The sequence below is a fragment of the Numenius arquata genome, chromosome 6, assembly GCF_964106895.1.
Source record: "Numenius arquata chromosome 6, bNumArq3.hap1.1, whole genome shotgun sequence".
NCBI classification, from domain to species: Eukaryota; Metazoa; Chordata; class Aves; order Charadriiformes; family Scolopacidae; genus Numenius; species Numenius arquata.
The window spans coordinates 10,624,317-10,647,646 of record NC_133581.1 but is presented as its reverse complement, the minus strand read 5'-3'; the positions used below and the strand labels follow the sequence as shown (position 1 = coordinate 10,647,646).

The 23,330-nt window shown below is 40.9% G+C and overlaps 1 protein-coding gene across 1 annotated transcript; it reads left to right on the top strand.

The window, feature by feature from the left end:
* The first annotated feature begins 270 nt into the window (after positions 1-270).
* C6H14orf132 (chromosome 6 C14orf132 homolog) lies at positions 271-3,088 on the top strand. The gene is made up of 2 exons (XM_074148723.1): positions 271-362; positions 2,836-3,088. Exons 1-2 carry the CDS (start codon positions 271-273, stop codon positions 3,086-3,088), a joined length of 345 nt encoding a protein of 114 aa, XP_074004824.1.
* The last annotated feature ends 20,242 nt before the right edge of the window (positions 3,089-23,330 follow it).

Below are 23,330 nucleotides of genomic sequence, written 5' to 3'. Positions count from 1 at the left end.
TGGTCTTTCATCATTCTCTGTTTCATTTTGAATGTGACATGATATTTTCTCGTACAGATGAAATTTGTTCAGCTTTGAAAGAGAGTCTGCCTTTTATAGCTCAGTAAAATGTTACGGATAGCAAGCAAAAAAAGTTACTTTATTCTCAAGCTTCGCAAATTCTTTGTTCTAATTTGTAGATTACAGCCACCACTATGGAGAGGAGAGGTGGTTTATCCTCAAATCCTGCCCTGTTTAGCAGCCTCCATAGCACAGTTGTTCACAACCAGGATGGGTGTAGTTTGGTACCAAAGGGAGAGGTTACTGGGAGAGTCAAAATGTGATGTGGACAGGTTATTAAAAGAGATTGATTTTTCAGCCCGGTGAGTATTGGGCACGGTAATTCAGGGGTGATGGGATAACATTCTGTGATGTGGCTGAGTGAAGACAAGACTGGTTCCTCTGATTCAAAGGCTGTGGTGATGTCAACAGTACTATTGAAGTTATAATAGTACTACTAGTAGTATAATAGCAGGAGGAATTTTTATTTAGTTGTTACAGAGTGAGGCTTTCAGCTGTAGAAGAAATCCCTATTCAGAAAGGTGAAGAATGCCAAAAACGCAAAAGCATGTACAAGCAGGGTGTCAAACAGGAGATCGTTTGACAGCAGCAGCATGGAAACCACTGTGGGGAAGGAAAGGTTGGTTGGTGTTGCATACAGAGAACATTCCCAGACTTTTTTCAGCTTTCCTTGAAGCACTGGAGTTCTAACAGATCTAAAAGCAGAGTGGAGGTAGGACACATTGATGTCTAGGTTTTACTCATTGCTCACGATCAAACCGGTCATCAACACCGTGGTGGAATTTTTCCCTTCTGGTCAGGCTGGAAGAGAGATTTGGACATACGGCTCTGGGTTTTTTTCCTCCAGTAAAGCCATGGGTTTGGTCTGCCTACCTACTACAATCCTCTGGGAGTTTTAGTTACTGAGTACTGTAGAGACTTCGGGCTTTATGATACCCATGCTGCTTATGCTCTTCTGCAGTACGTAACAGTTGCAGTTCCTGAAGTTACTGAGCAGATCTTAGGCTTTTTATAGTATATTCAGAAGGATGTGTTCTGAGCATTTGTAGATATGTGAAGTAGATGTTCTGCAGTTTTTCTGAAACAATCATCTAGTCCAAACCCCCTGCAATGAGCAGAGACATCTTCAACTAGATCAGGTTGCTCAGAGCCCTGGCCAACCTGACCTTGAATGTTTCCAGGGATGGGGCATTTACCACCTCTCTGGGCAACCTGGGCCAGTGTTTCACCACCCTCAATGTAGAAAATATCTTCCTTATGTCTAGTCTAAATCTTCCCTCTTTTACTTTAAAGCCATTACCCCTTGTCCTATCGCAACAGGCCCTGCTAAAAAATTTGTCCCCATCTTTCTTATAAGCCCCCTTTAAGTACTGAAAGGATGCAGTAAGGTCTCCCCAGAGTCTTGTCTTCTCCAGGCTGAACAACCTCAACTCTCTCAGCCTGTCCTCATAGCAGAGGTGCTCCAGCCCTCTGGTCATTTTTGTGGTCTCCTCTGGCCTTGCTCCAACAGGGCCATGTTCTTCTTATGTTGGGGGCTCCAGAGCTGGACATAGTACTCCAGGTGGGGTCTCAGCAGAGGGGAGTAGAGGGGCAGAATCACCTGCTATGACCTGCTGGCCACATGGTTGGCATTCTGGGCTGCGAGCGCACATTGCTGGCTCGTGTTGAGCTTCTCATCAACCAACACTCCAAGTCCTTCTCCTCAGGGCTGTTCTCCGTCCATTCTCCACCAGGCCTGTATTTGTGCTTCTAGGCCCTGACCCACGTGCAGGACTGTGCATGAGCCTGTGGTGCCTGCAGCTGGTGAGCCAGGGGAAATGCTTCCAGATCTGTGTTCCCAAGCATACAAGGGACAAGGATGGAAGCAAAAAGCTCTTCTGTGAACCTTTTTTAAGTAATAGACGGTCTTAGTGCTGCAGTAGGTATCCTTCTCTTGCCTGAATGAAGAATCCATACATTTGCAGAAGGATGTAATTTTATACATCTATGTAGAGGATAAAATAGTTGTGATCTATGATGAAGTTGGGAAGGCAACTGGAACCTGTATAAGGAGAAGGTTAAATGATTCTTTTTTTTTTTTTAACTTTTCCATATTCCTGCATTGAGTAACTGCTATCTTACTGAGAACTTTTCCTGGTACCACTGAGAAATCCACTAAAAGCACCAAAGAAACTTTGTCCTTCCCAGGAGGAGGAAGTCCCACCCAGTGGGGTGGGAGAAGTGTTGGAAATCCTATGGAATAGTGTGTTTGGCAAGTGAAGTTAGTGCAATGAGTATATTCCACCTGTTTTACAGTAAGAACTTTTGCAATTCATATGTTTTTGCATAATCTCTACATAATGCAAGGGTTCACTTCTGAGCGATACATAACAGGAGGACAAATTCTCTGCATCACATCCTCACTGTGCTTGCTGGATGCCTATGGCAGTATGATACCATTGCCGGTAGTCACAAAACAATCATATTGCTGTAAACTTCCATTTTAGTATGTGAGTGCTTTGTAGATAGCTGTATCTCTTCTTTCTAAATGCTTCTAATTACTTAGGCTGACTTGGAGCCTGCATGCTGGCTCTTACGTATATTCCATGTAACATACGTAGGTTTTCTGCAATAATATTGATTCTAACAGAAATGGAAGAAATAGTGTAATGTGTCTGTGGTATTACTGACAGATGAGCACCATGTACATGACATCTCACTAATTTTGCAGGTTTGCTAGTGGTTAGTCATCTGTAATGACTTTGAGACAAAGCAAATACAGGTATTGGTCTGCAGTCTAATCTTGCTGTATCTTTCTTCACAGCTTCCTGTTATGGGAGGAGCCTTTATGGACTCACCCAACGAGGACTTTAGTACAGAGTACTCCTTGTTTAACTCGTCAGCCAACGTCCATGCAGCTTCTTCCATGCAGAATCCACCAGAAGAGACATCCCGTTCTTCAAATGACGCCATATTGTTATGGATTGCAATAATAGCAACAATTGGAAATATCGTGGTTGTGGGAGTGGTGTATGCCTTCACCTTCTAGGATGACTGTCACTCCAAACACTGGAAGAGAGGAAAACTGCAGAAGTATTTGTCATGTGTATGTATGTATGTATGTGTGTATATATACATGTATATCTATATAAATACATATAGGTAGGGACTTTGTTGATAAAGTGCTGCCACAATCATGGAAATGAAATGCAAGTTAACCATCTTGATTCTTGATAGCAGAAAGTGTGGATGCAATTGCAAATTGCATGGAGGTGAGAGCTTTCATTGAGAACGGAGCCAATACCAGTTTTGTATAGAAATGTAATAAAAGAGAGATAAATGTGGGTATAAGTAAATACAAAGAGAAAGTGAGATTTATATAGAAAGTGCTTATTTTCTACCGTTTAGATTTTTCTAGCAGCTCTTCTGCATTTTGTCAGCTTTTTTTTTGTGCATTTTTTACTGTGGTATAATGTTGTATGAAATTGTTCTATGTCATACTTGCTAGACATCTTAGTTTTCCAGGTGGACTAAATGATCAGCATTGGCTCGGTTCTGATGAAGTACAAGTTCATCGTGTGTGAGTCTTGAGCACGTGCATACTCTAGACTGTGTTCGAATCGTGAGTCTTAAAGCTATGACAGACAGATGCATGCTATCTAACACTTGCCTTCCAGTATCAGTTACTGGATCTGATAATCTGTCTATTGATGCTAAACCTGTTTGCAGGAGGAGGAACAGCTGTGGTGGTCTGCAGACCCTCTGCACTCCAGAGGAGGACATGTTAAACAGAACAGCAGCACAAGCTCCCATTTCTGTCTAGAGGTACTGGATTGCAGTGACAACAGTGGTTTGTAGTTGTGTTTCTTCTAGGAAACAAAGGCCAAATACCATGCTTTTCAGCCAATTTCACTGTAATCCAGATTTCCCATTGCAGCCATGTACTTTCATAAGCTTATTGGTGTAGCAAATGAACATGGGGAAATTGTGAAGCCTAATTAACAGTGAATAATGTCTATGAGAAAAATAGAATTGAAAGCAAGATGGGACAATTCTGTGCTCATGAGGGAGTGAGTGCAAGGGTCAGGTATGTCCTGGGGTAGAAACAGCACCAAAAAAAAAGGTAGTAAGTGACAGACATGCAAGTGCTTATATTTAATTATCAATGTCTCTGGATTCTGATGAGGCTCCTGGAAGTGATTTTTATATAGCCTGCTTTAGGTAGCAACTCTGATTATCATTTGGATTTGTTCTGTTGAGCAACAGCATTCTCGCTGCTTTGCTCCCATGAGCAGTTCCTTTTCAAGAATTGTATCTTTTCAAAATAAGCTGTAGCTTTCCTTGTTGCAGGGATGATAAAATCTCAAGGGATGAAAAAAAAAAGTCACCTGTGTTGGAAGTATCCCTCTTAAAAAAATAAACACAAATACACAAAATGTCTGCACTTTGAGAGTAGCAGACAAATTCTTCCTCTATGTCTGCATGTACTGTATAGGTTTTCTGTGTCATATAGCTACTACCCTAATTTCAGAAAACCTTGTCTGCAGGCACAGAGACTATTTTTGACACTTGCCTGCCACAGAGCTTGAGGCTGGACTGAGAGCTGCTGAATGTACAGAGAGGTTTGGATTTTCTTCTTTTATCTTTAAACCCGTTTTCCTGCAGGGCTGGTGGACAGTTATTTGAATCAAAGGAGCATGCCCCAGATCAGTATTTATAACCACTCAAAAGTCACTGTGTAGAGTTTTTTCCCTCTCCATGAACTGGCCTTTACAGCTGGGAAAGATGCAAACAGAGCTAGCAGGGGGATAGAAGAGAAACTGAGTTGTCTTGAGGATGAAAAATACTATGACAACGCACTTGAGGAGCTGAGCTTCTGGATGTGTAGTTATTTCCCTGTTTGGACACAAAGTTTTGTGAAGATGGTTGAGGACAGGCAAGATCTATGCCAGGAAAAAGTTTGAGAAGGCCAGTTCTGGAAGATCAGTGGGACAGTAAGAAAATTTTTCTAATAAAATAGCTGCAGTCTTAAGAATGATTCAAAAATGATGATTTTCACTGTCCTAAAGTAGCTATTCATGCCTTCACAGGCAGAGGATAATAAAAAACAGGGGAGCTACATAAATTGTGTACCTTTCCTGTTTTTCACTCCTCCTCATTCTCACAGAGCAGAAAGCAATCTATTAATTGAGGTTGGAAGGCTGTAGACAAGTTTCCGACGCAGAAATGAGCAAGGTCTGGTGTATGAACATGTAGGACCCATGGAAATATTGCTTAATGTAATGTAGTGTCCCCAAGCATTTTCTGATACCCTATTGCCTTTGTAATTGTACCAGTTACTTGTGGACTTCAGTGTTTCTGTAGGCTCTCCAGTTATGCCAGATCTTGCAAGCACTGGTTTTGCATAAAGTACAAAACATTTCCACCATGATTAAAACCAGTTTGACACTATGGTAGCTGCCCAATGGGATTACTGTACTGCTTAATGAATTTTTCCAGCAGAGTGCTTTGTTAAAATTTCCTAGAATATTAATCCAAGTGCAATTAGCAATGTTTGTACCTCTTTCCCAAAGCACTGGACTGAATTCTTCACCCATGAAGAGCATTAGAGCAGGAACAGCAAAGAACCACCACTCTGCTAATGAAACTGAGTGACACTTTTGTGTTGATTCTCTCAAAGAAAGTGCCCTACTTTCATGTGAAATTGCTAGTAATAGCAGGAGTGTTGGAAAACAATGAGTTCTGCCTCCCTCATCCTGATCATCGTCATATGTATTTTCATTGTTAGAGGCAGAGTTGTCAAGAAGCTCCAGATAGAACTTTAATTAAAGTAATTGGCTTGACAGGGTGACATGGCAAATGGTACAGGTGGCAAGTGCAGGCATTTCCTGTCTCAGTTAAAAGACATGAGCTGCATAGCTTTTCTATTGAGGAAAAAAGGATGTAGTGCAAGAATCTGTAGAGAATATTGTCAGGTGTACTAAAGATCCTTAAATCACAGTGGGCAGAGCTGGTTCAAACTCTGACCTACTTTGATAGTGGTAATATGCACAGTATGTTTCTAGATGTTGCATTCTGGCTTCATCCACTACAGCCACTTCCATCTTCTATAATGTTAGGGAAGGTTTAAATTCAGGCATTGAAAAAGGGGACTTATCCATCATTAAGTTCAGAGAAGCCACAGAGGGGAGTGGAGAAGTGGATGAATAGTGGTCTTGTGAAATGTTCTACCACTTCTTTATGTGGGCGTATGTTATACCCTGAATGGTCAGTGCAGCTTGACTTAGAGCACTGTAGCTTCTCCTTCCTTGGAGCCAGGCAGTTGGGAACTGCTGTCACTCACTGAGGGGTGACGAGGAATCCCAAACGCATTCCCCAGAGCTTTTCTCTGAAACTCTTCTGTAAAAGCAGAAGACAGCTCTGTGCTTTGCTGAGCACTTTGTGTATCAGCATGAGAGCAGGATTCTATCTATAGAAGAACTATGCTTTAAATAAAAGCATCTAGCACAGATAAGTTACAAGATTCTGACTGGAGTTTGCTCTGTCGTAGACAAAGCAAAACACTTTCTATATGCAGTGTTAGACCCCTAGCTATGTTGTAAACATCATTGTACAAACACACAAAGCAATATTGTATGTGCTCTGCAAAGTTATTAATGAGCCATGGGAAGCAGGTAGACAAACTGGATGCCCTAACGCATCTCTTCTGGCCATGGCCTCTAGGGATCAATAGCGACATACCAAATAATCGATCTGTCTCTTAAGAATGTTTTTGCTCTAAGCAGCCAGCAGCTCGACACAGCAGCTGTGCAGCCACCACAGCAAAGAAACTAAAGGCTCAACAGTTATGGAGGTGGGTACAAAGGCACATTAGGTAAGAGAATGAGGTAGGGAAGAAATAAAGCAGCAGTAGCTCTGTGGGTTATCTGCAGGGCTAGGAGTCTATGCTTGTCCACAGCATTAACATCCCTCTAAAATAAAATGAGGAAAGAGGATGTATTTCTGTGTCAACAACAGATTTTGATGCAACAACAGTAGCAGAGAGTCATCTACTACAAATAATGTATTTAGCCATTTGAGTGGGCAAGTAAGCTGATAGATACCTCAGAAGTAATGAGATCCCTTCTCCAAAATCCTTGTCTTGCAATGGGACTTGAGGATGGTCAGCATCCCACCAAACTGCTGAGCAGACTGTAATAATAAGTGCCAAATAAAGAGTGAATGGAAGAGCCAGCCATTATAGTCTTATCCTGTACATCCATTTGAAGATAAAGGGAAAAGCTTTCATTTTGCAATTCTCAAACAATTCCAGTTGTTAATATCTTCACGTTTCTCTGCAGGCTGCTGAGAGTTATTAATTTCCCATAGCTCTATCTGATGTGATTTTACTGGGTTTCCTGTGGCTAATCACAGAGCAAAATCTGGAAAATTACTCTTTTTAAGGATGGTTTCCATTATTTAGAAAAATAGGCCAAAAATCAGAATCGCAGATCAAAATGATTTTGTGCTGTTAGAGCATTCAGAGCTCTGGAGAATTGGATTTCATCTGGTTAATGCGCAGAAGGAAAAAGGGCAGTCGGGTCCCTGGTGATAATGTCAGACATCAGGGTTCTGACAAGCAGAGCTGAGCGCTTCATTAACTCCTGCTCTGCCCCTCTGAGCCCTGCTGCCTTCCTGGACATACAACCTGAGCTGAGTTTAAGTGAACTAACCACCGTGTCCCTCCTCATCTTGCAGCTTGCTAATCCTCAGGGAAACAAATGCATTTATTCCATTTGCAGAAGAAGAGCCAGAGATCAATATCCTGCTAGGGTATATTGTTATTGGTAAACTGGTCTGCACCCATGAGGTAAAGATAGGGATCTTTTAACAGGTAGAGAATTGAGAATTGCCCCTGATCTGGGAACATCCTAAAGAAATCAAAGCATCCTGAGCCCTTAAAATCTCCTACTGCCTTTGATCTGACACTTTTTGTCTTTTCTCATACAACCCCTCTTTGCCTTTTACCTCATCTTTCCAACTCAAAACAGTGAAAATGAAGTCATCACCATACTATTTTTTGGACCTGTAGGGAACTCCTAACAGCTAGGGACAAATCACATCCTATGTTAGTTTTTGGCCCTTCAAGCACAAAGGAGGAGGAAAGTGTCCGGCTGTCTACCCAGCAAACTCCAGGAGAATATCCATGGCAATGTTATCGCATTCTGGCCTGTACCAGAGTATTTACACTAAGACAACATGGCCAGACCTACTATTGCAGTAACCTGTTTTGGGAATTACAGCAACACAGCCAGGAACTGGAAAAGGAAACAACCCCAAAAATGCAAACCTGTCACATATCTCATCATCTCAATGACATGCCTCTGAAGGTGGGTTTGGCTGAGTGTCATAGGCGGACTTGATCTGCTGGTACTAAGGCAAATGCCCTTTAATATAAGCACAAATGAGCCTCCATCATTTTGGGAAATCTTGGGAGCATTGTGCCACCCATTCTGTCTTTTCTGCGCAGGCTGCTAGTGAAAATATTTTTCAGTTGTAGAAAACAGTCAAAAAGCTTCCCTTGTTGATAGAATACATAAAAGATTTACCTTCTAGAGCTCTGCAGATTCTCCCTGCCAAAGCAAAAAAAAAAAAAAACCCTAGGTTTCTTAAGCATAATGAGTCCAGTATCATCTGTACAGCACCATCACTTCATTTTAATCGACTGCTTTGTCCCAGTAGGTCTCAAAGAGGATCTTACTGTTACATAGACTTTAAAAAGGCTGAGAACAGGGACAAGTCACTTCTCATGAGGCACTACCTGATCCTTTAGGCTGCATCATTCCTCCCCAAAGTACCCTGATGTGACCTCGCATCCATGCCTTTAAACCCCTTGTCACCACCATGTGTCTCTATGCCTTCATTGTATTTCTACCCTTACCTTCTGTGTATTCTTTTTCATTCCCTGGTATCAGAGCATACGAACTTTGGAAGCCACCAATATTCTTCAGCCCTTTTTAACCACCTCCTTGACAGACCTTCACTGACAGTAAGGTCAGTGATAAGTAAGGACTTACGACAGTAAGTTCAAAGATCAGTGGTATAAGATCTCTTCCTGTAGGAAGATATTCAATATCTGCCTTAGCAAACCACAAAATGTTTCCCCCAAGCAGAAGAGTAAGATGTGGCCATGAAGCTTGGTGACTGCATTGTCAGTATCCATACAACCCAAAGCTCCTTTTAGAAATTCAGATTTTATAAATATACTGCCCTGTTCTGCAGTCAGCATTTACCGAGCTTTTCTCAACCCTTGTTATTCTTAGCAAATCAGAATCAGCGGTAACGCACTTGGGGCAGGGCAAGGGGAGTAGAAGTGCCATAAGCAGGAGACTTGAGAAGCTCTAGGTGATTTATTGTAGGGTCAAGACTGGTTAATTGCTAGCCTAACTCAGTGAAGAAAATTGACCACAACGTGCTGTGCCACAGGTATTTAAAATGTCATCACACCTGTAGTTCTCAGATGCACGGCCAAGCTGCTGTGGCCAGACTGAACCGAGAGCTGAACAGCCTCCCTCACAAGTCCTTGCTTGTTCTGGTATGGGTTTGTGAGCTTCCTGAGCTGCAGCCATTAAGGTGATGTTGCATTTCCTGTGGAGTTCTGTCCCACTAATGAGCGAGTAAGATTACAGACCTAGGCCTAAAACTCTTTTCAGTTACTGCCTTCATAAGGATAATTGAAGTTCCAGAGGCTGCGAGCTGCTCTATCCAGAGGGACCTTTGCCTCCACCTGGAGTCAACTGGATTAATAACACTTCAATATTTCTGACATCTGCTTTAAGTGGATCAACTTGCAGGACTAGCTCTGGGTTGCTGGCATTTTATTTTAAATATATCTAAAGATGTCCATAATTTCCTAATCAAAACAAAGAAAGAAAGCAGAATGCTGTATTTTTTTAAATGAGAAGGTAATGAAAAACAAGTCTGACTATTTTGATAGATACGCTGGAAGGGTATATAACATAGCAAACAGTTGCACTATTTTTTCTATTGTCTGAGCACCTAACCTGAGAAATATTTGTTCTTTCTCTAACTAAGACTTCTTTCAGTTCTGAAGTTACAAAGTTTAGAAGGAGTGGAGTGCAAAGCCCCAGTGAAATTTTGAAATAATGTAAATAAATCCAGTAGCTAGCTGTGTGAGGTGGCCTATAACATTTGTTTTGCAGTTATCTCAACTATTGCGTAGTTGTTGGGCTTTTTCCAAAGTATGCTAAATAGTGACACTTCTGAAAGCATCTGTACTTCACACAAAAGTCACAGTCATGGAAATAACATCCTTCAGCTCATGTGAAACAGCTTTACAGGAGCCCTTCAGTATGCACTGTTATTTTTCTTAATGTTCTTTGACAATTTAATTCTCTTGTGCTTTCTCTCTGCTACCCTGTTTTGTACACTAACAGGTTTGCAGAGCCTCTCTGTATTGTTTTTGTAATATATGGGTTGGTTTAAAGGAAGACCTTTACTCTTGTAATGATCATTTTTGAGATGTGGATCTCTGTCTGTAAAGAGAAAAACAACTTTAAAAATGCCCTGTTTTCTCTAAGTTTACTGTAATTAGCAAGTTTAGTTAACAGAAATGTATTAAATGTGTTCTTTTAAGTTCCTATTAATTCTTTTCCAGTTATTGACTGCTTTCACTCTGTGCGTACTTAGTACTGGTTCCTTCTTTTACTATGGTGAAAATGACAAGTTTTGTTAATATCAGATGGAAATTGTGTTTTTGGATAAAGTTCTTCAAATTGATGGCAGCGTGTGATTTTTCATTTTATTCCCAGTTTACTTGAGAGTATTTTGAAGTCTGTAAATGCAGTTATTTAATTATTACCTCCAGTGATAGACTGACACTAATAATTTGTTGCAATTTACAAATCTGCATGATTTATCAGCCTTTGAAAACCATCTCCGTTGCATATGTGGCACAAACGAAACACCATGGCTATTTCTACAGAAATGGATTCACCTGCTCTCAAAGTCCAAAAAGTGTCTCACCACATCTTAGAGCCAAAAAAAGATGTCTCAGCTTCTTCAAACGTAAGCTCAGAAGCCCTTAATATACTATGAACCCTTGTGTGGTTTCTCTCTCCCAGTTCTCTCTTCAAGTTTGGCACTGGGACCAGTTTGGCCTGGGACCCCCCTGTGCCACGGTGCAGCATGGATGTTTCTGTGACTGTGGCCCCAAACTCCTGTCCCAAGGCAGCCATTCCAGGGGCTTCTGGGCACTTGAGGGGGGCATCAGACCTCACTGTAGGATATTCAGCAAGCTTCGTAAAGGCCAATAGTGGCAAGAGGAAGAAAGGAAAAGATTTGGCTTTCCTGAGGCAATACAGCATGTAGGTTATCACATGCTTTATGAATTTAGGAGGCAAGTACGTTCAGATCTTGTGAGGGAATGACAAATGGACATGTAAGTGACCTCTCATGCACAATTTTAAATGAAAATTTGACTTACCTTTGAATGAGTCAAACTCTGAGCATCACAAAGCTGCATACGCCGATCCTGATAGCGAGTCTGATAAAAATTCATTAAGAAAAAAGTAAAAATCAAAGACCTATTTTCTTCTAGTCTCAACCTTTATCAGTTTAGCAGCATAACATGTTCCAGTTTACCCATCAGAATGTAAGGGAGTGCAGTTGCTACAGTACGGCAATATCTAACTGGAATTCACTTTTCCATTGCAGCTATGGAACCACACACATCTCAATTCTGCTTGTTTCCAAATTCTGCACAATAATTAGAAATGAGAATAATTTAGAAATGGAATAGAATGTTCTGGTGAACAGTCAAGGAGGAAGAACAGCAGTCATTTAAAGATTTAGCTATGCGTGTTCAGACTAATAAAACTGGCTGAAATTGTTGGCACTATTTTGTTACACAGTGTTATCCACATAAACAAACTGGTTGCTAATGCCTACTAATGTAAATTGTTTTGTAGGGAGACTAACAAAGAACATCAGTCTTTAGCCCGAGACTCTGTCCGCTACAGCATTTCAACTGCCATGTTTTGCTTTGCCTATTGCTGCATTACAGTTTTCTTTAGCATAAAGAACAATGAATCCAAATGCTTTGGAATGACCGAGTGACTTCACTGCGTTAACTGCAGCACGCACAGGTCTCGGTGCAGTACCACTATAAACAGCCAGCTCTTCTTCCAAGTACCTGAGCTTTTTTTGTGGTGTTTTTTTTGTTGTTGTTGTTTGGGGACTTTTATATCTTTCTACTCTTTCGTTTCTTACTCTGTGCTAATTCCCAAGCTCTTTTGATCTCTGGCAATATTTATTGCTTGCAAAGATTTTGGGTAAATATTCCTCAAAGTCCTCTGTGAGAACAGCTGATGCAAAGAAAGTACTTACAAAGTATATATTTTCCTCATCTTCTTGTAAATCAAAGTACCCATTAATTCCTTTCTAAGTCTCATACTTTTGCTTTTTTAATAGTTTATATGACCATGCCAGTTTCTTAGCTGTTCTGGTACGTATACTCCCTGCAACCTTCCCCAGTTATTTCTGCTTACTATTTAATGACTTAGTTTTGTTTCAGTTGGGTCTTATCTTCTAAAGTACATTTTGATTGGAGTCTCCTAAAGTCAAACTCAAACCTTGGCCATATAAGAATTTTCCTTACCTTCCCACTTCCTTTATAGTTGAAGGATGTGTAGGACCTAATTCTTAATATTGTTGTCCCAAGTTGCCTCACTTGTGATTGTAGAATACTCTAGATTAAACCTTGATTTTTCCTTCTCCAAAATGCAATCTAGAATTCCTATTCTTCAGGCAATTTTGGGAAAAAAATAATCCATTCTGAATGAGGAAAAAAAACAAACAAGCAAACATAAAACCTACAATATTTTGTCCTATTTCAGAATAGTTTTGTTTAGCTTCACTTTTACCTGTAAAATGTTAAGAGACCTATGATGTGACAAGAATCAGGGCATTTTTAGTATAGTATAATGCAACAGCATAATTATAAACAGCTGTAGACTCATTCTAAAATTTTCAATATAATCTTGTCACTGAAGCAACCTTTAAATATATCAATAAATGAACAGCATATTATGTCAAAATTGTCAAGCTGATTTTTTTTTTTTTTTATAGTCTAGTATCTTTTTTGTGATAAAAACCAGATCATCAGATATGTTTTAGCTTGTACAAGTGCTGGGTTACGAATGCTTTCACCAGTGAGGCTGATTTAAATTAGAGGTGAGTCACCCTTACTTAAAGGTGGGCAACAATCCTCTACTTCATTCAGTGCTCAGGTACTTACCATGCATTAATTCACGCTAAGTGGGGAACAGCTGGCTCAGAAACTGGCCATGTCAAGAGCAAATGACCTAGGGATCTAAAAAGCTCTTCTTCAAACCAACCCATTACTTGAACAGCATAGGAAATCATCCCGAGCACTGAAGAAAAATCACAGCAGGGCTACACTGATGAGAACCTCTTGGGCTGTCAGTGGGTTTGTGTGCAGTGGGTTTGTGGGGCTGGGAGCAAGGGCACCATGCCAGCTCCCACACAGAGATACTCCAGGGCTTGCCAGGAGGCAGAGCGAGGCGTCCCTTCCAAGGGGAGCGCACACAGCTGGCCTGGGAAGTCACCACAGATGGACTGCCGTTTGTAGATGACCCCATCTTCCCCCTTGCAGATCAGCACTATGACTCACTACAGGGAAATAGGAAGTGTCTCCTTCAAATCTGTGCGGTACGAGACTTCCATTGTAACACGTCTATTTTAACAGGAAAGAACCATGTAACAAGAATAAGTGTTAAATCAAGTGGTGAAGCACTGTTTTATACTAAAAAAGAAAACCAAAACAACAGAGCAAATTTGGCAGAGAAGTGAAGAGAATGTCTCTCTCAAACCACTTGAGTTTTTCCTCTTATGGGAATAATACAAGCCAGGGAAAATGCCACCACAGTGCAGGACCATTCCACAACTGGAAATAAAAAAAATCCCTAACATCAGGGGTTTTTTCCTGCAGTGCAGGTGTCAGTTACCCATTCTGTGCACATCCCATAGACAAAATAGTAGCACAATAGCGAGATTTAAAAAGAAAAAAAAAAACAACCAAAAAAAACCCCCACACAAAACCCCCTCCAAACAGTTTCAGAGTACTAAAAGGTAAATTTTGCCTGGAGACTTTATTCTAACTGATCCCTTGAAGGACAGATTGTGCTTTTTGTAGCTTCCTGGAATGACAGCTCTGCTGAGTCTCTAGGAGCAATTCTGTGACTGGCACTTCAATGGCAAGAGTGACTTTGGCATGACCCATTACTTACCCTGTGGACACAGCCAATGGACCTCACTTTGCATTCCTCATGCGCCTCCCATTTAATGTTGCAAGTTTTTCATGACATCAAAGACTGCAAGATAGGCCTTTATTTCCATAACCAGCTTAGTATCTTGTCGGTGCAGGCATTTGTCTTCTGCCACTTTACTTAGCATACCTACAATCACATTAATTTATTCCTAATGCATTCGGCTCACACCACTGAAAAGCTGCCAGAACTGGTATCTCAAGTCTCCACTTTGCTGTGAAGAGCATACAAATTGCATTCAAAATTCTTTTCCCTCTCTTATGTTTGCCTTTATTTTCAGTTTAAGCATAGGAATCCATAAACTTCAGCCTTCCATTTCTCTGTATGAGGTTCCATATGTCCAAGTCCCACCCGAAAGCCCTTCTGGCCATTGTCTAGCAGAGATGTGTAGAGTGCTTCTGGGCCGAGAAACACGCTACACCCAGAAAAGTCCTGCTCCTCACCTTTCCAGATGGAGGACCTCACTAGAGTCCATCACGTTTTAGTTCAGCACTTTTTAGCTTCCATACCAAGGCATTTCTTGTTTAGGAAGAATCTGGTATATACTCTAGTCTTGCTTGACTACTTGGTCGGGAATTCATCCCATCCACCTTCACCCAAAACAGCAGAAGCACTCAAGGCTGACCAGTGATGCAACCTAAAGACTGGTTATTACTTTATCACCTTGAAATTTTTGAAGGTGAGGGCTGTGATAGCATAGATTCTGAGATTCAGCTAATGATAGGAGCCATGTCTTAACAGCTCAGGTTAAATGAAAAATGTAGTGATTTCTGCATCAGGGAGTTTCCAGGTTAGACAGCTTCTGGGAGAGATTTGAGAGGGTTTGGGGGATGTTTTTATTTGTTTATTTGGTTGATTGTGGGTGTTTTTTAAGATGGAAACCCTGATGACAGAATTCAGAAGCGTAACCTTTTTATGAAACCATTCCTAATTCATTTGGAAGCCTAAGTCTTACCTATCTGTTGATTTATACACTTGAAACTCATTACAAATCAGTTCAACCAGAGAATTGGTTTGGTTTCTGTCACTGTTAGGATATATATAGCCTTATATTTTTTTTCCAGCAAGCTCTACTGTTTGTAACTCTTGACACGTTACCTTTTCAGGTTGGAAGCCTTTCTAATAAACAGATTCAAGACGATGTGTTTTGGGAGCAACAGATTTTAGTGTCTGTTCCACAAACCATAGGGTTTGTTTGATTTAATTGGTTTAGTGCAATCTGTGAGGCTGTCAGGGGATAGCATCATGGTTTCCTTGAGTGGAACTGCAGGGAAATGAAGGACATTTCTGAAATGAAGCTGTTCAAAAAATCTTGTTCTAATGAGAACTGAAGTAATTCTTCTGACTTGTTAGACTGACATTTACAAAATACAGTTCAGTCTAAACCTTGCAGTATCTGCATCACTTCAGCTCCTTTCAGTCTTAGAAACAACATTTAGCTTGGATTTGAGGCATTGATATAGAGTAGGAACTGATCTTCTTCCCTATGAAATCAGAGGCAAAAGCCTTACCTGCTTGCATGGAAAAACAGCCTCTACACCTCTATTGCTTAAGTTTCCAGACGTGAGTTTCTTCCTGTTCCTTTTTTTCCCTTGACCTACAGAGCAACATCAACACAATACAATACCTAAGAATTATTTTTAGTCTATACAATTTGCTTCCTTCCCTTTTCTCTCCAATCTTCCTTAAATTACATCAACATACACACTACAAGTGCCTTCCATTCTTCAGATCATTTAACATTGGAAAAGTACATATGTTTCCCTGGACAGCTGCAAAGCTGAGACACTAGAGTGAAGTATTATTCAAGATGAAAACCATCTAAGATTGCACAATCTAAAATCTGAAGTTACATTTTTCCTACCTTGTTAGGGAGACTGGTAGCTTTGATATAATCATAACAAAAGCATTTCCCTTCTTTTCCATCAGTAATGAATGCACAATTTAATGTAACTTTGTGGCCTTGAGACGGCATTAGAGCTTTCTACTGGAATGCTACATTATCTCCTATGAAGTAATCGTTATTTCATATCACAGTTGCAGTGAATGGTGTATTTTTCTCTATAGGTTATAAAACCAAAATGATTTATATCCCATCTGTTCACTGGTATATGAGGAATTCACAGAAGGTACCCTCCCCTCTGTTACCCTAAGTCACATAGGATACAGTCATGTTAGTTACGTAGAGATGAATCACAAAAATATAGCCCGTTTCTTCTCCTAATAAGTTTTTCAACATAGCTTTGAAAAAAACACCCCTCAATAAATGGAACTCGGTCACAGAAGGGATTCATAAAATGTAAGTATTGAGAAAGCACTGTTTGGAAATGTATGGTCTATTCATATACAAGATCAAGTTAAATAATCAAAGTGTCTTTTGGCTTTGGAATCTTTTTAGGGATTTCTCTTAAGTATCGTTAAAAGTCTATAGCACAACCTTGAAACTTTCCTCTCTTGTGTGGTTTAGAAACATGTAGGAAAGTTATTTTTGATGGCTTCCTATGTAATTTGCTGAGAATCCTAGGAAGCAAGACTTTAGAATTTCATTTCCATTACTTAAAACGGCACCATAATTTATTGATTGGAGCAAATTGAGCAGTATTTTCAGCAGATCCCCAAAAGATAATCTTACTCATCTTTTTCACACACATTTTAAGTGACTCTGCCTAGTTCAATAGTGGCTTCAGTAGGGTCTTTCCTGATTTAGACCACTAACAGTAAGCTCAGGGTCAGACTCTTTATTTTACATATGGCCCAGAAAATGCCCAGCAGGACGATCACTAAGTGCAAACCTGGGAGAAAAGGAAAGCAACAGTTTCTAGTTGCCGAAGTTATCATTCTTTAGGAAGCTCAAAAGCCAGGGGAATTTGAAAATTCTTTTTTATAGCATTACCATGATTCCTGTCAATATTTCCTTTTGCAGAATGATGACTCTACTTTCCCTTTTTGAATTGGCATATTAAAAGAGTGAATTTGTTCCTCAGGTCCTGCTAGTACTTTTTCCTCCTTTGCTACGGGAACCTGAATCCCTGTGGGCAACAAGGGGAAACTTCCCTGCATAAGGATATGAGAACTGCAGCTTGGCTGACATATAAAAGCCTATTGTCCTTCAACGCCTCTGGATTTTTAAAAGCAGCCATGCCAAGACCAGAAATTTGCTGATTTTGTGTTTCCTGTCACCGGTCTTTGACACTGCTCTCCCAGTTTTCCATGAGTGATATACTGTCTCACCAAGGTGTACATTAACAATAAAATGTTTCCTTTCTGGTGTTTCACATCAAAAGAAATAGCACCTTAGTGGACATCCAATCTCTAATAATTTTTTTTGCCTTTCTTTTTTAGTTTGTCTGTCTAAACCATATGCAGTGCATCTTCTGTGTTGCTACTATATTTGATTTTTTTTTTTTTTTTTGTCAGCTTCTGAAATGATGCTCATTTTTAATTTTGGTCACGTGGAGTTTGATTCCCCCGTTTAGTAGTCACCATTCAGAAAATCTCAGAACCTTTGGTTGATGAGTGGGAGCTCTTACCTTAAGTCTTCACTTGGTGAATCATATACTGGACATTTTAGATGCTGAGAGCCATTTTTGTTGTTGGTTTTTGTTTTTTTTTAATTATTATTATTTTAAAAAACCTACCAAAAAAACCCCCAAAAAACCCCAAAATAAAACACCTTTAAAATCAGGATATAGACAGGATTCAACCGAACTTGCACAGCGCAAAAACCCAACAGCATTTCTCTGATCTCAAGAATATATCTATGCGATGCAACGCAGCATTAGGCCAAGACACCTGAAGACACTTTCCTGTCTACACCCAGCAGTAAATTCACATTAACACAGTGTTCCCCTGGGGTCAGCATACCCCTTTCTAAGGAAGGTCCCTTGCTCAGGAAGGGACTTTCTCTCACTTGGAAGAACCAAAGATAGTTTGCCCATGCATATATCAATCATCTTGATATAAGGCTCAGCTGTACCCAAAACACATCCTTATGTTGTCAGGCACTGACAAATAGTGTTGTTGTGCATGGCCAGAACTGCCCCCAGCCTGAGGTGTATCTAGAACATGTACACCCTTTGGGGGGCTTAATTTCTTGTACCACACCTAAAGGATCTATTCCCTGTCCCCAAAGGCAGCTCTGAACACCATTCTATCCCCTCACGTGCCTGCAGGTGGAAAATCTGACATCCTTGACCCTTTTTTCCATTACAGCCTACTGTTTGGAGCACTCTGAGGAACTGAGAGACCAGGCTGAACCTCTGTAGGGTCTAGAGTGCCTTTAGCCATCAGACACAGGCACAGCTTATTCCAAGACCAGCTCTCTGATCTAGAAAACCAGATATTCTTGTCGTGCAACAACAATACTGTGATTTGAGGGTACGCAGAATCTTACTTGACCACCAGAGGCCAGATGGGACACTGCTCTGAGGCTGTTATTCATCAACTTTTAGAATGGTGTATTGGCGTAATAACACTGATTTAAAGTTTAATGGAGCCACACCATTGATCTTAGCAAAACTGAGTGAGATTACTTAGAAATGCCAAATAACTGAACTTTTCAAGCAATCCAGTATTAGTAGAAGATTTTGATTGTTTTACTTGAGCCCTATCCCAAGTATTAAGTCACGTACAGAGTAGATACCTAATAATTTTCAAGGTACTTGGTTGTGTCCAGAGGGGGCAAAGCAGCTGGTGGAAGGAGCATGTCCATTGAGGAGCGGCTGAAGGCTCTGGGTTTGTTTGGAGAAAAAGGAGACTGAGGGGTCACCTCATTGCTCTCTACAGTTTCCTGAGGAGGGGAAGTGGAGAGGAACGTGCTGATCTCTTCTCGCTGCTGTTCAGTGAAAGGACACGTAGGAATCGTTCAAAAAAATGCATCGGGGAGGTTCAGACTGGGCATTAAGAAGAATTTCTTTACTAAGATGGTGGTGAAATGCTGGAACAGGCTTCCTAGAGAGGTAGTCAGTGCCCCAAGCCTGTCAGAGTTTAAGAGGCATTTGGACAATGCCCTTAATGACATGCTTTAACTTTTGGTCACCCCTGAAGTCGTCAGGCAGTTGGACTACATAATTGTATGTGAAATATTCTATTCCTCTATTCTGAAAAGGGCAAGTGTATTTTGAGACCTACTGTTTATTGGTTTGTTTGGTGTTTTTTTTATCTATATAAACATTACCTTCGGAAATTCAGGCAGTCTCAGATTAAAAGTCGACATAAAAAAAAAAAATTAATAATTTCATACTCAGCGGAAGACTGCAATTTCCACCTTCAGTGAGAAACCTGAGACTTTCTGTATATTCCCTAGCGTGACAAAAGTGGAATGGGCGGCAAGCTTCTTCAGATAAGGAACTGCAAGGAACATGACGAAGTGGAAACAACTTGGTAAATGATCATGAAACAGGCAAATCAGCGTTAAGGCAACAAAGCCACATGCTGCAGCTCAGAATTAACTAAAAATAAACCATGTCCGCAGCACAACAAATTATCAGCAAGACAGATGGCCAAGAAGAGGAAAGCCATAATTGTTTCCTCTCGGGCTGGTTTTCTGAAAGTAAACACTCAATCAAGTCCCGACTTTATAATGGAAAATAGAATTCAATAGCATGGAGGAAACCCTGGAGAATCATACAATGGCAATGCAGTATTTAAAACCCTAGCCATATGAGGGAAGGGACCGATGATGACAATTGTTGTTCTTTAAGTTAGTGCCAAAAGCAGACTGAGAGGAAGTTTTGTCTGCCAGAGAGGCAACAGTCTGGGTGCTGGGAGACCTTGGCCTCCGCTGGCTCTCCTGTTTACTTCTAATCCCTGAACCAGATGTTGATTGAATGCTCTTGTTTATACAGTGCTTTCCAAGTGATACTCTGTCTATGAGGGAGAGATGGTCAAGGTTTTCATCACACTCTAAATCAGAAGAGAGCTGGCAAAGTTTTTCAAATAGCATCACAAGAAGTCTACGTAGTGATGTAATAAAGAGCTCCAAGACACCACTCTATGGTGATGATACAGATCATAGCTATCAAAGAACATGGGACACCTGCCAGTTGCATTTTAAATGCACCAGTAACGTTTAATTAATTCTATAATTTCATGAAAAGGCTGCCATTTGTTTTTTCACCAAATTTCCCAGAAAGTCTGCTTAAGTTCTCCATCCTTGTACAGGCAACCTTTGACCAAGTAAGGATCTGTCCAAATTAAGAGAACATTTTGTTAGCATAGATGAGACAATTGTTCTGGGAAGATCTCCAGCCCAAGCAATTGTTGAGCATGCCTAATTATATGTATGGAACTGTCTAAATGATTAGTTAGGGTCCCCGCCTAATTTGGAGAAGTTTCTAGGCCTTCAATGTAGAAACAAGTTCGTCGGTCAAAGTTGAGATGCAAACACTTTTTCTTAGGAACAGAGGTTGGACACATATGGATCCCTAATACTCTGATCCCAGAGCTAAAAAGCTTGCTACAAAATTCAAACACATCTTAGTACTTCTCCATTGTTTCCAATGCAAATCCTGTTGCAAGTAAAATCCATTTAGCTTTGCTGAACTAGCTTTAATTTAAAGCTCCTTAATAAATTGCTTTCCAAAAGAAGGGATTTGGCCAGAGTAGCAGTTGGTTAAATTGGCCAAGTACTGTCTCACATCTGGGGACGAATTCTGCAGGCTAGAAATAGCTTACAAGAAGCCACATACCACAGCATAACATGATCTGATCCTCCGTGCTAAACCTGAGCAAGTAAGAAGCAAAGGAATTGGATACCTCAACTGTGTATCATCCAAAAGGTCTCCTCTAGCTGGGAAATTCTCAACTGAGCAAATGCAGCTATTCTTCCTCATCGTCCTTCTCTTCATAGATAACACAGGGATGAGAAAATACACAGCAATATGACCCTATGCCACAGACACGTTCACAATCACACTATTTTAGCAATAAGAGAAAAGAATTTTGTCCTATCAGCACTACCAATTACACCAGCATAGCACAGCTATAGCACATGCATCACAGCCAACTTTAGCCCTGAGGTCCACTGCAGACAAGATGGAGCAACAGCCTGGATCAGAGAAGGGGTAAGTGGGGCAGGGCTGCCCAGCCACACGACCACCACCGTATCACAAAACGGGGAGCAGACGTACTGAACTACACTGAGATAAGGGGTGGATCAGCTAAAATCCCCATGAAGACGGTCACTGACCCTCAAAGACATAAGTACATAATGAAAGTGAAAAATAAATGATTAGCTTTTTGGTTTCTCCATTAGAAATTATACTTAAAGGCATTTATGAGGAACAACATCACTTGCAGTGCTATTCACAGCTAAACATAACTTACTCAAATACTGTAGACAGGAAGTTAGTAGGCTAGCGCTACCTTTTTCTCACATGCCAAGCATGACCTATGGAGGTGAGGAGGAGGCCATCCTCTCCCCAGTGTTCTGCTGCCATGTCTAAATTGCTATTGCATTGCATCACTGGCAGATGGTCACACTCCTGCATCCACCCCATCGCACTGACCAAAATATCACCCCAGCTGCTTTAGGTCTCACATCCCTATGCCCGCCAGAGAGTCAAAAACACTCTTCTCCTGCTAAAACACCTCTTTTTCCAGAAGTGGTGCCCTGGGTCCATGTCAGAATCTGGGGAGACGGGAGGTGGGGTCAGTCATGTCCTCCACTCCCTGTGTGGTGCTCCTTGTAACCAACTTCCAGTGTTTCCTGTCAGCAAGGAGAGCTCTGTCCTGCATCGCACTTAGAGAAACCTTCAGCGTTCGCTTCGGTGATAAATAATGCTCAGAATACTTGAAAATATAAGCTGGTGAAATACTAAAACTCATTAAAACACAAGGCCACTTTGGGGGAAACAGGTTTTCTATGCTTCCTTACGCTTGCCATAAATACCTCAAGGCTCCTCAGGACCTGGATGAGATGAGGGGAAGCACATACCTTCCTCACAAACGTACATTCCTTGGTTCACTGTGCCAGGAAACACCCTTCCTGCCAAGCTGTTTGCAGCAGTAGTTGGAATTCCCCCGTGCTTTTAGTCTGACCATAAACAATGACATTGCATTTGTCTCTCTCATCTCTGAACATTGTTTATACTTAGTTGGCTGTAAAGGAGGCTGGCTAGTCCATCTGGATTTCTTCCCCTGCTGCTTTCCAGGCTAATTAATATACTCTGTCCTCTTCCCTGGTACCACTATGCACAGCCAGAAACAGGGAGTTCACATTGGTTGGTTTGAATTCAAGGAGAAGGGGAGAAAAAAAAAAAATTTAAAAATTTTACCTGCATGCCAGTGCTTTCTAAGGAGGTATGAAATGGCAGTGGCTCTCAGGAGGAGTCAGCATCATTTCTCTGTGACCTCAGCAAGGCCAGTATAGCAGGAAAACGCACCCATGGCATTTAACAATATGTAGGAAAATGAAGAGAGCTCTCATCATGTCTGGGCACTTCAGCCCAGGTGTTCAAAGCTCTCAGCAATGTCAATAAAAATATTTTCATCTAAATATTTGAAAGGTCTTTGCATCCAGCCAGCTGAACCATTGTAAAAACCCAGCCTCTTGTCTCAGAGCAATCAGCAGAAGCACAGAAAGGACTTTTCTAATGGGAAGCCTGTATGAATACCTGCATATACACAAATGCACGTGCCGAGGATTGTTGCAAGCACACAAATGATGACCATTCTGAGCTTTATTTTGAGCTTTGTAAATAGAAACAGAAGTTAGAGTGCAAATCACTATATTAGGCTAAAGACCTGGTCGCACATGCCACTGGCTGCCGCAAGGCACGCCTGCCTCTACTTACTTTTATCGTGAAGCTGTTCTGTGAAATATTTTTCTTGGCTAGAGGCTATGAAAAAATAACTGTATTTTTTCTAAGCAAGAGGAAGCAGGAGAGTGGGCTGGTTACTCTCCTAACTTCCTAGGAGAAATTCCTAGGCAAAGAGCTCTCT